Source organism: Haematobia irritans, chromosome 5, assembly GCF_050003625.1.
Source record: "Haematobia irritans isolate KBUSLIRL chromosome 5, ASM5000362v1, whole genome shotgun sequence".
Lineage (NCBI taxonomy): Eukaryota > Metazoa > Arthropoda > Insecta > Diptera > Muscidae > Haematobia > Haematobia irritans.
The window spans coordinates 173,982,744-173,996,574 of record NC_134401.1 but is presented as its reverse complement, the minus strand read 5'-3'; the positions used below and the strand labels follow the sequence as shown (position 1 = coordinate 173,996,574).

At 32.4% G+C, this 13,831-nt stretch overlaps 1 protein-coding gene across 1 annotated transcript in view; it reads right to left on the bottom strand.

Annotated features, from left to right (window-relative positions):
• luna overlaps positions 1–13,831 on the bottom strand; it is a 372,732-nt gene that overhangs the window by 348,361 nt on the left and 10,540 nt on the right. Inside the window, exon 2 of the mRNA XM_075310254.1 lies at positions 7,992–8,333. Coding sequence (XP_075166369.1) covers positions 7,992–8,105 — 114 coding nt within the window. The 5' untranslated portion in view covers positions 8,106–8,333. The remainder of the gene's footprint in view (positions 1–7,991; positions 8,334–13,831) is intronic.

Below are 13,831 nucleotides of genomic sequence, written 5' to 3'. Positions count from 1 at the left end.
GGTTATTTTTTAGACTTTCCAAAAAATCTAACATTTACTCTCATCAAAAGTGTTTCACATTTTCAAAATTTTTTTATAGTTTTGATATTTCATCCACAAGAACCACCTGTAGGTCAATCAATACCCAATTTTTAATCGAGAATATCGTCCAAGGAAATTTGATTGATTGATGAGGTTTGAATCAACAAGACCAGCAGTCTACCTACTCTAACCGTATACATGTCCAACGGCAATGATAAAGTAAGTCGTACGTTTATCTGTACACATGCGATCATTCTAAATATTTATTAGATAATTATCATCAAGAGGCTTTGTGACGTAAAATGAATTTGATAAATCTAAAAACATAGTACATATGTACATAAAATTTAACTACACTAAAGCAATATTACACTGAACAAAAAGCATGCCCGGTTCCAAAGATTTTGTCTTTACTTTAAAAAAATTGGTATTGATTCCGAGCCAAAGAAGCGGAGAATACAAGTAAGGATACTTTTAAGACACAATTCTCTTTTAAATTTGGGTTTTGTGTACTTGCTTCTAGAAAGCAAATTTTTATTGTTCGCTTTTTCAGCTTTTTTTCTTCATATGCTATCAAAGTCCTTTAAAAACGAGTTAACGACAACTTTATTTTTCAAATTCAGACGAGCCTTCCAGTAGAAATTATGCTATGTTTCAAGTAAAAAACGTCTTTAAAATAAAGCGTTGAAAAACATGTCCTATTTTTGAACGATTTTTTGCTTTGTAGTCAAGATGCAAAAAGACAACAAATTTAAAGACAATTTCATTAACTTTAAAGAATTTTACTGAATTATTAAAGTCAAGTTGACCTTAGCCCAAAAAAAAATTATTTTATGTTATGATACCCATTTTTAAGTCCCATCACTTAATTATAAGGACAACACGACTTCATTGAAAAGTTTATCGACTTTTGGGCAAGGAAAAAAACTTTATATCAGAGAAATGCGTCTTCTATGCTAAGCAAAATTTGCATTCGTATTTTAAAGACGCGAAATCTTTGATCTCACGACAATATTTTTTTCAGTGTATAATTACTTGACTAATTGGAATTAATTAGAAAAATAGAAGAAGTCCAACTAAATAATTGATTTTGATTATTATTTTTGGTCCGTTTAGTTTCAAAATTTTCCCATCTAATTAAGCTATCAGACCTAAGGTTGTTTTCCGCAAATAAAAAGACTTTTTTATTGCATTGTTCCCAACGTTTCGACAATTTTTGTTGTCTTCTTCAGGGGAGTTCGTCTATTAAATAAAATCACATTATAATTTTGTACCTTAACAACACCAAAAAAACATTTCAACTTACAATATTAAATAATTGATTGTCTCAAATAAAAAATTAATTGAATTTTGCGATTTGTAATTGAATCAATTTTAAAATATTGAAGAAAACTATTGAATTTTTAATCCAGTATAATTTTTATGTTTAATTAATTAAGTGATGGATTTTCATGATGTTCATGATTGAAACAGAAGACATAAAATATCTGTGAAAAGGTCATGAGACTTATTCTAGTGTAGGCCAATAATTATAATTTTAACCCTGGAAAGTCATCCTTAGTTCTTGTACACTAACGTCATCCTTCGTCATTTTGACTACGGCTTATTTCAAGGAGCTTAAATTGTATAATCAAAAATCAAAAAATGAGCACCAAAATTTAATTTAATTTTTCATTCAGCTTATTTTTAAATAATATTAAAGAAGAAGTCATAAAATCTTTGAATAAGAATAACATAAATTTGTCCTTTCCCAATCGACAAAAATACAGTTTAGATCGAAAATAATATTAAGCATCGTCATTTTGACGAATGATGACCTCTAGGATTAAAAAGTGGAAATATCGGCTTTTTCCCAAGTTGAAAAAGTTCAAAATGTCGGTTTTTAAAAAATTACAACAGTCGGAAAACGAATTCTTAATTCTTATTATAATCCCTATTCCCAACTCTCTGAAATAGCATCAATAAAAGTGGCATTAAAATTAAAAAAAAACTTCAGTTTTGTTAAACAATTGTCTTGAACAACGGACATAAATATAAAAGTTCTTAAATCACATTTTATTTTAGTTATAAATAAAATGTGATTTAAAAACTTAAATATTTACTTATAATAATAAATTAAGATTATTTTTGAAAATCTATTGACATAAATAAATATCAACTTAGAAAAACCAACTCACATGCTATTCGTAATTTTAGTTTTGTTTGTTCCTAAGTACCCCTTTAAACAAAAAATTCAATCTAAGAAAGCTTTGGTCTTTTGAGCACTTCTACTTCTTTTGCAAAAATTCCTGAAATTATTTCTCAAGATTTAAAATAACAATTGTGTGTAGATCATAACACTTCATCTTACATCATAATAGTAATTGTCTCAAATAACTTCAACTTCGATCTAGGAATTTCAATAAGCACAAATATGCCACTTGCCATATTTTGACATTGCCAGACTCTTGGCATTGTTGCTGTTTTTATTAACTTGAAATACCAAAATGTACAGACATTGCAGCATTGTGTTGCAATATTGTTCCATATAACCTCAAAATGTCATGAATTCCCAATTTATTTTTTGTTATTTGTATTTTCCTCCAAAAGGAAGAAATATATACTAGCTCTATTTAGATACGGTGCTGGCAGGCTGAGTGGAGGAATAGCATAGATAAACAATGTGAGAGCAAAACGAAAGAAAAGAACAAAACCTAAAAGTGTTTTTGTTTATATTTCAGTGTAGTTTAATAAAAACAAACTATCGTTGAAAATGTTTAATTTCTTGCCACTATTTACGCACATTGTAGAACAAATGTTTACTTGAAGATTTCCATTCTGCAAATATTTCGGGGTTGCTTTTCTTGAGGTATCACAGAAGGAATCCAACAATAATTGTAAGTGTATGGCTATGTCATGATATCTACTTGGTCAAGTAGGTAGATGTGTGTGTGTGTGTGAAAATACATAAATAGTTAGAAATATTCAATGAAGATGTAGAAGTAGACATAGATTGTTCTTCTTGCCATATTTGAAATAAATTCCAAAATTCAAGATGTTTTGTACTGCAAGTGGTATAAGACACACACACACACGCATACACTGCTGTGGAGATCTTTTGTTGCATCTTCTTTCCTTGGTATAAGTGGAAATGCATCTTTGTCCCTTTTACATTTACATATGAGCAATACACAGTGTTGTGTGTTCATTCTACTTTTACTTGAGGCAAATACGAGTATACAGTTTGGAATTTATTAACATACAAAAGCAATTACAATTTACAATGAAATATTTTCAACTGGCATGATTTGCACATGAAATGGCCTGGCATAGTCCATCCTAGTTAGCTGCTGGACCAACAGGGGACGCTGTGGTGTAGTGCTGTAGTGAATAACTTCTCTATACATTTGTCTGTGGGACATTCACCACCAGGCCTTATCGGCAAATTTATAAATCACAAAAATGGAACATACAAGTTAATTATCTGCAAAGTCGTTTGCAAATGCACTATGGAAACACAAAATCTTAAATGGAATAAATTCTAATTAAATTCTAAAGAATAAATAAAATCGAAATGACCATACAACGATGAAGAACACAGAAAAACAGATAAAATAAAACCAAAAAAATTGCGAGATATGTAAGGCGAATGTGACCATAAATTAATTAATGTATTTTTTTTTTCAATCAGATATACATAAGGAAAACGAATTTCATTTTAAAAAGATTTCGATTGTAGAAAATTGTATATAAAATAGGAAAACCATAAAAGGAAGATATGTATATATACACATTTTTTAATTTGGTTTTTATACTTTATTTGTAACAGAATTTGTTATATTGTTCTTCCATAGATTGAAGTTGTGACTACTTCAATCTATGGAAGAATAATGTATTGGAAAATAGTTTGGGAATACAAAAGTCTTAAATCCAGTTTTTGTAAAATAAAAGGTAGGTTAGGTTAGGTGACAACCCGGATGTATCGTGCTCACTTAGACTATTCAGTCCATTGTGATACCACATTGGTGGAACTCCTCTCTTAACACTGAGTGCTGCCCGATTCCATGTTAAAATAAAAGATAACAATTCAATGTTGATTTCATGTAGCTACAAAATTTTAATTTTTATTTATTTTTAATTTTTTTAATTTTACCTAAATACCTAATTACCTAAATAATCAATTTTTATTCTTAATTAAAATCATATTTAAATGTGAAGAAATCAACTTTGAAGGGAAACATCCTGACTTATTAGTAACATTGCATCATATGGGATCCATATCTATATAAGAGGTACGTTTCAATACACTTCAATATTTCTTAAATAATAATAATAAATATTGTAATGATAATTAACAACTACTAAATACGAAATGTCATCTACAACAATCGATTCTCAATGTTGTTCACAATCGACTCGATAAACTTTTAATGGTAGACAAATTTAGGGAATTCCTTTGAGACACAGAGTTCCTAGAATAAAAGACAGAAAGAAGAAGAGCTCTCTTGAACGCTTAAACCATTAAAGCTCCGGGAGCAAGAACTTTGTTCCTTTCTTTTAAGTTATTTTACTAAAATAATTAATGATAAAATTTAATTTTTACCACAAAGCATGCAGCTGCAACACAGTAATACATTATTAAGATATTCAGGAATGTTTGAAAATGTTAATCATTATGACACAAAAAGGATCAATAACATTTTCATTTTCTTTTCAATAACTCAATTAATAAAGTTCTTTAATCTTCATTATCCAAATAATATGTACTTTAAAATGTGTAAAAAGAACAACACTTAAGTGAAATCAACTTTTGGCTCTCTACTCGGTTTGAACAAATAGAATTGCAGAATACTTCATTGATACTAAAATCAGTTTCCACAATCGTTTATTTTGAAATACTTTACAATGTAAAAAAACATAATAAAATGACAAAGTTAAATAATGTTCGAATTTATTTTCACCAACCTTACGAATCTAAACAACTTCACAGATGCATTCGTGTAATAAACAAATACAACACCAAAAAAAATATTACTCCAAAAAATAGGTCAACAAATGTCTGCATTTCTTAGAGATCTTCGTCTCACTTCATTGAAGCAAAATATGAATTAACCTAGGTTAGGTTAGGTTAGGTTATGTGGCAGCCCGATGTATCAGGCTCACTTAGACTATTCAGCCCATTGTGATACCACAGTGGTGAACTTCTCTCTTATCACTGAGTGCTGCCCGATTCCATGTTAAGCTCAATGACAAGGGACCTCCTTTTTATAGCCGAGTCCGAACGGCGTTCCACATTCCAGTGAAACCACTTAGAGAAGCTTTGAAACCCTCAGAAATGTCACCTGCATTACTGAGGTGGGATAATCCACCGCTGAAAAACTTTTTTGGTGTTCGGTCGTAGCAGGAATCGAACCCACGACCTTGTGTATGCAAGGCGGGCATGCTAACCATTGCACCACGGTGGCTGAATTAACCTAAAACGTAAACGTTTAAAGGTCTTCGTCGAATACACCTAGAGCTTCCATTTGCCACCTTCTCGCCTGCAATGACAGCGTGTATTTGTTGAAGCTTAAATAAACTACTTTTTGTATACATTATTCATCTTTTGAAATGTTAACACTTGAAATTAACACTTTGTTCCCATAAATGTTGAAAGGCAAGAGAACAAACGAATAAACGAAATAAGCTAGAGAAGTAAATGGTGGACAGCCGGTCATGAATTTAAAGGGGATGTATGGGTTGTCATCGTTAAAAAATTTTTGTTTTTTTTTTGGGAGAATGCAATGGTTTTCTATTATTATTATTTTTTTTTTTTTTTCGTTCAATGCTGTTGATGTTATTTTCCCCCCTTAGAGGCATTGCTTCAAATGCACTTCTCGTGTTTTTTTTTTTGTTTTTTTCGTTACTTTAGATCTGAAAATGTATGAAGCAACAAGAGAGGAAAGAGGTGATTTCCCTTGGTACTCCAATTTTAGGGTATTGGAGTTTGCATTGGTTTTATGCTTGAATATTATTTCTAGTCTCTCCCGCATATGAAACCAAATGTTTGTATGCTGTATTCCAGGGGGAGCAGGAGGAGGAAGAGTACAATAATAATAATAATAATAATATGCCATAATGAAACAAACGACAAATAAGTAAACAAACAAACGCCAGAACGGAAGTCAACGGAAACAAGAAAAACATCCGTTATTTTACGCTCATTAATTATGTTCGCTCTTCAGCCGCCAGAATACACCACGCATAAATAAAAATTCAGAGAGATGGTCAGAAAACACAACGCCAAATTCCACCACCCACCTCAAACTTACCCAACAGCTTGGCTTACAAATTGGAGATGGTGTTTTAAGCGTGAGTATCAAAATCTTTCTCTCTCTCTCACCAACACACGCACTCATGGATTTATACATTCTCTCTTTCTCTTCTATCTCCATCACTGTGGTGTTTACATTTCCATTATGAATAATTGAGAAAAATCACATTGAGAAAATCCAATATCGTATTGGAAATTAAAATTCCTTTAAGGAAAATGTAAACAAATTTGTTTACGTTCAAGTCCTTTAACATTGTAAACGACTAAATTTGTTTACTACCCATAGGGCGAGAGACAGAATGAGAGAGGGAGAGAGAGAGAGGGAGAGCGGGTGGTGAGTTGATGAGGCGTTGTAGTAAATCATCCATGCATCAAAGCCTCCAGAATCATCCAGAGTTTTGGAATTTGTTTTCTATCATTGTTTTAGTTCTTTGTTTTTTTTTTCATAGGAAAAAAATAAAACAAAATCAAGTATAACTTATTTCCACCGGAAAACAAAGTTAGACAATTGTTTCCCTTTACCTCACCACTCAATTGGAATAGAAGAAGAGGGTGGTTTGTTAAACATAATGAATATTCATTTAGTTTTTTGTAAATTTTTATTTAACAATAGAAGAAACATTGTATGTTTTTTGGATTTGTTTTCTTTTTTGTGTTCAACTATGTACACAATTAAATTAAAAGTTGTCATTATCTCTTTATTAAGGCAATTAAAAAGAATACAATAGTCATTAAATGAATTATCTCTCTTTTATATCCAACACTGGGGAAGAGGGAATTTTTTTTGAGGGGAGCTTGATAGACGCTTTGAGCAACAAAAAACAGTAATGACAATTCATTTAACAACTATGATAACACTGAGAAATTAAGCATGATTGAGACAAATTTCAAAATTATATTCAAGCAGGAATGGATTATAACAGGGCTAAGTCCAAAGGTATTGGCTGGTTAAAAAGTTTCGGTATTAATTCGAAGCCAAACAAAAACGTTTAATAAGCTTTGAGAAATTTAATAGAAACATTGAAAATCTAGATACTTTAGAGCATTGCGAAATTTTGCCGGTAAAGTCCATAATAGATATGAGTTTTGGCTATTTCAAAGCGCACCAGACACCGATATATTCGGATTGCCGGACCACAGCACAAAGTGGGAAATGGCTCAGGACTAACACAGGGCCTAGAAAAACATATTCCACGAAGGCAATGAGATCAAACAAGCCAATACAAGTCCTACTCATAATACGGTGGGACTCGCATCAAGTGGATTCTCGATAGCTAGAAATAAGAAACGTACACACAGAGAAGGAACATGATCATCCCAAACATGTTTTGAAAAAAAAGCATACATAAATTTCGAGAATCGGCAAACATGTTCCATGGTCAACGACGAAAAACTCCTTCACTCCGTATAATAGCAAAACAGAGGACAAATTTCCAAACAGGGATTGGAGGGAAAATGGGAAATTTAGCTTAGTTACATACAAAAAAAAAAGTTTTCTCCGGAATCAAATCTGTTTAAAATCGAATAATCCCGAATTTATGAGAAACACTTCAAAGATTGTCTCTAATCTTCTTTATTTGTTTTAAATTAAGTTTCTTTATTTTGCAAAGGAAACTTAGTTTGTTCAAAATGTTTCTTTGGTTTTCCATAATAAAAAAAAAACAATAATACAACTCACCTGTTGCCATTGATCCTCAATAGATGGTTGTGATGAGAAATAGCCTGTGGTGCAGATGCGTTCCAGTTCGCTGAAAATATTCCCGCTCGGTAATATATCCATATTGAGGTCCATACTATGTAAATCCCAGGACTCCGTGGTGGCGAATTTTTATCTTACAGCAAGAACACTTGACTATGTCAAAAGTGGGTACATAAATACTAAACTCTTTAACTATTTTCTTTTAATTATTTTAAGCTATTTGCAATGATCTATACTTTTTTTCCAAATTTCACACTTTTTCTCTTTACAAAATTTCTTCTAGTAAATTTATGTTTAACACCAGAATCGTTGATTTAGAATCTGAAAAGATGAAAAAAAAAATACAAAACTCGATAAGCATTGGTGGTTTAAATGGAAAAACAATAATTTTTAGTTTTAATTTCCTTTGTTTTGGTAACCAAATCATAAGAAAAAACAAAGAAGACCTACAAAGACCACAGCATATAAGAAAATCTTTATTTTTTTAAGGGATTTTCCGAAACAAAAAAATATCAATAAATTGAGTAATGACATAAAGGAGGACATGGAGATATAAGGGGCGACTATGGAGAGGATGACTATCATCGTTCATTACGTATGCCTGACCATGCCATGAACAAACAGTTCAGTTCGTTTGTTTCTTCCTTTCTTCATCGTCCATTATTAATAACACTTTTGGCCATGGTCAGATTCGTATTTCCCCTTGATGTTATTGCTTTTGTTGTTTTATTAATGTCTAAAGTACAACAAAAAAAGAAGAGGCAGTAAATTGGTAACGTGAGAAAATGATGGCAACCGAGAGGCCTCTATATAAAGGCCTTAGAGGAATTAAGAACATATATTTGGACAAAAGCTTATGCATGTAGATTGCGATGTTATTTAAACGTCGTTTGCCTTATGTTTCAGAGGAAAATATTAACACTAAAATATATACTGACTTAATAAAAACGATTTTTGGAAAACGGTGTACTCCGTTGAATCAAGAGATATTACAGCTGAATTGTAGTTAATCATTTCACACGTAAATGTTTGGGAATCCAATTTGCCTAATTGCTTTAAACCTAAGACACTATAGTCCTAAGGCCTTACCAAATACCCCCATGGAAACTGAAGTTGCAGTGGTTGCACCACCACCATTTGGAGGAGTTAGCCAAAGAAAAACGTTAACACAAAATATTACCCACCATTCATTTCGGTTCAGTGACCTAAACATTGGTAAAATAGTTTGTTTCTGTTCTGTTCTGGGTCTGCTGTGTCGGTGTCCATGCCTGGGTTCGTTCGTTCTACTGTTTTCAAACTCTCTTTCTCTTTGGTGGGTTTTTTCCGTTGTTTTTTTGTTTCTTGTCAGTTTTCAACTAAAAACACAGTTTTCCCTTTCTCTTTTTTCGGGTGATTTTATTCTCTCACTATTATATTGGAGGGGAAAATGGTCTGCTATAAAAGCCACGTTCATGCTGGTGCATTCATTCCGACTAATATGGCCTGAATAGAGCGCGCCAATCTGAACTGGGCTGAAAGCAAGACCATGCAACGAGTGAGTGTTTCAACTGTTTTGGCCAAAAACTGTTACCAATAAAAGTGGTGTTTTATCAAAAACAATGTAACAGTCTACTGCATATTCCCTGCAAACTGCTCTGGGCCTACCAAGAAGACCCCTGGCCAGCAGTGAATGTACATTCGCTCGGCCAGCTAGATTGCTGACTGCCTGCCAGGCTGGTCGGCTGCACTTTATCGCATTCATTTCGTTCTCCACGTTGTTCTTTACTTTTTCAAATAAGAAGACAAACTCTCAAGTACAGTTTATATGGCCTCTAGAATGGAAAAGAGATTTTTTCCTTAAGCTGCTTTTTTACCCGAATTTTCATTTCCAGACAACTAAAATTGCTTAGAATGAAAGTTGTAAACGCTAAATATTAAATACGACCACTACGGGCCCGTATAAAAATATGAGACTTTGTTAAATTCGATGGCCGCCACAGATTTGCTTAGGTTTGAATTTTGTTTATTTTTTTTTTTTTTGGATTATAGTATGCCAGTCACGTTTTTTGGTGAATGTGGAATTTCCTTCTGTACCCATCTTCTGCATTGGAGTGTAGTGTTGGTGGTGGTGGAATCCATGAAAAAGGAAATCACTGTTTTTTATAGCTAAAAGTTATTGGTCGTAGCCGATTAACCAGAATAATATGTAATGCAGATATTGACACATTGATACGTGTGGGTTTCCATCGATATGAGGAACGAGCTATGATGTATAAAAAAAATAATTAGAAATCACAAGGAGACTACGACAATGACATCGACTCGATATTCGATACATCCCCTGAATGCAATGAACTGTGACTCGTTTTCCCAGGTGATTTTCCCATTTCATGTTAAAATCAAGAATGCCTTGACTTGTGATAATAGAAATTCTAAGGAATTTCATATGGTCTTTGACATTCGTGTATTAATATTATAAAGAAAAAGTTTTATTCTCGAAATGTTTTGATATCCCTTTTAGACTTTAAGTTATTTTATGTTTCAAGAAAGTATAAAATTTCATTTATTTCTTTGAATTCTAGAGTTATATTTCCGTTGTGAACTTTTTAAAGGTTTCCGCATTCATAACAAAAGAGTTAATATTTCATGTGATAAATTTAATGCTTTTCAGGAGTTGACATTTGAAGAAATACAAAGAGTTGAATATTTGTATGCCAAATTTTAAATAAAAATATACTGCCAATGTAAAAAAAGATAAATGACATTTCTATCCAGTAAGCCAAGATGGTTGAGAATCTGCGTTTTTAATAGATGTCTTAGATATCATATAGAAGATAATTCCAAGGCTATTCTGATCCGTCATTTAAATCCTGTTGCCTTTACATTTCATAAATCTATCTCATAAATCGATTTTTGCCAAAGAGCTATACTGGATTACCCTTGGTATTTATTTATTTATTCAGACTTTGGATAATTCACAATATAATCCTTACAGACTCGCTAATTTCTAAATTGTATATATACTTCCAAAATTTTTTACTTAAAAATGTACTAATTTCTAAAAAAAAAAATACATCCAAAAGTTGATCAAAATCTTTTAAAGGAACGGATAGATCAAGATTACAATTTAAATTTATTGAAATAAATTCTCTCAAAGCTCTAGTAATAGGCTCATTGCAAGCATAATTATTCCTATGCATAGGTACATGAAAGTATTGGAAAAATCTTAAACTCCTAGCGGAACATTGAAGCCGAATTCACGAAGCAAAGGCGGGCAATCCATATAACCATTAATTAACTTATACAAAAATAATAATGAATCTTTCTTTCTCCTATTGACCAAAGTCTCCAAATGTATGAGCCTACATCTGGATTCATACTCAGCAAGAAGTTCAGTAAAACGGAGACTTATTAGTGCAAATTTTATCAATTTCTTTTGCAATCTCTCAACTCTATCAGAAATACCAACAGTATATGGGTTCCAGACCATTGACGCATATTCCAACTTTGACCTGACAAACGAAGTATATAAAATCTTGCGGGTATATGGACTGATGAAATCCTTACTATTCCTTTTAATAAATGCACAAGTAGAATATGCCTTAGGCAAGATATAATCAATATGGGATTTGAAATTTAGCTTACTATTAAAATAAACACCTAGATATAAGATCCTATCAATCACTTTCAAAGACTGACCATGAATGCAATAATTCGAAGAAACGCGCATATTACCCCGACAATAAGGAAGGAAATAACACTTCCACTTTACACTTATGTGTAAAAAGCAAGAAATTGTTCAGTTCAACATAAGGCATAAGTTAAGCCAACTTCATAGTATATTTTCGTATGGGGGCAACGATTGTTTATTGGTGTAAAACCCCATAAAGTTCTAAACCCACGTTTGCCCAATGGCAACATATTCATGTTCCAAACAAGTTGATCGGCAGGTTGAAAACTTTCCGGTCTGACATGTAGATACAATTATCAAGGATAGAAGAATCGAAAGATGATTTTTTCTATTAATTATACAATTTTGACTGGAGTAACCTGTATCAGCGATCACCTTTTAATTCGAAAATATGTCTTCTAACATTTTTATGCGAACATTCTAATGCTATCTTTTAAAGGGAAATAGAGAAGTTCAACGGCAAGATCAATCCTGTTGTCCGCATTCTGGAGAGAAAATCTAAATCCTCAATCATGGAACAATGTGGTATCACAATGGACTGAATAGTCTAAGTGAGCCTGATACATCGGGCTGCCACCTAACCTAACCATGGAACATTTAAAAACGATTGCCGTCATCCACTTATGAACCCGGGGTAAAGCGTTGTTCAGTTTCCTAATGACTACTCAAATTAATTTTGCAAATCATAAGCACAGATTTGTGTTCTTCTATAGACGAATGCCCAAATTCATAACAATTTATTTGTATGATAATTGTAGAAATAAAGTTTATGTCAACTTTTTAGTATGTAAGGGTAGGTTAGGTTAGGTGGCAGCCCGATGTATCAGACTCACTTAGACTATTCAGTCCATTGTGATACCACAGTGGTGAACTTCTCTCTTATCACTGAGTGCTGCCCGATTCCATGTTAAGCCCAATGACAAGGGACCTCCTTTTTATAGACGAGTCCGAACGGCGTTCCACATTGCATTGAAACCACTTAGAGAAGCTTTGAAATCCTCAGAAATGTTATCAGCATTACTGAGGTGGGACAATCCACCGCTGAAAAACTTTTTGGTGTTCGGTCGTAGCAGGAATAGAACCCACGACCTTATCTATGCAAGGCGGGCATGCTAACCATTGCACCACGGTGGCTCCCAATGTAAGGGTAATAGTACAGGCAAATCATTTCCATGAAAAATATCCTGTTATTGAACCCTGTGGTTCTCTTGTAAATGGGAATTTTTGTAAACACCAAACTTGTCGCTGTAAATGAAATCAAAAAAGTTTTGTAGTCTAATCACTCAAAAGAAGATCTAAGGAACTAACATTGATTAAGAAGATCTAAGGAACTAACATTTCTAGTCAGTATCACTCCCTTCATCTTTCAAAATTTCAGCAAGGACTTTGATACAACTGTCGCTTTCAGATAAACCCAACTCTCTATTTAATAATAATCGAAGGATCAGTTGTTGAACCACAGTATTATTTCAGGGAATCTGTATCATTTCAAAACTGGTTAACTTCCGCGTTATTTCTGGAAATATGAAACATTTTCCAACTAGCGCGAAATCTTCTGTAGTTTCATATTGAGTAAGGTAAGAAAACACAGGCGAGAGATGAGGAGAAGTGTTCACACAATTTTTTGGACAAATCCTATATTAGGACCATTGCATTGGTCTTAATAAGTGCGAAACAATGCAATATATTTTCATAAATTAATCATCTGTACTTGTTCGTGATAGTGTCGACTTTTCTTTAATAATCTATTTGGAAGAAAATAAAATTTCTCAATTGTTGCTTTGGATCATTCCCCATTACATTATAATAAAATTTGCCAAAAAAATATATATATAATTTTTCTTTACTTTTACAGATTTGTTATCGATTGATCTAAATACCCGTAAAAATGGAATCCTACAATGAAGAGGATATTTCTTCTCTTCATTATATTTATTATTTTTTTTTTATCTTTAGAAAAAGAAATGTGAAGTTATTCTTTCATATAAATATTTCTCCTTATAAATTGCTGGAATATTTTGCGCTTCAAAACTAATATCCTTTACAAAAAAAAATATGAACAAATGGTTTAAAAAACTTTCTCAGAGCTGTGATTACTTCACACTTTTCAATGAATAATAACAGCGTGTAATCATTTTCAAAATACTAC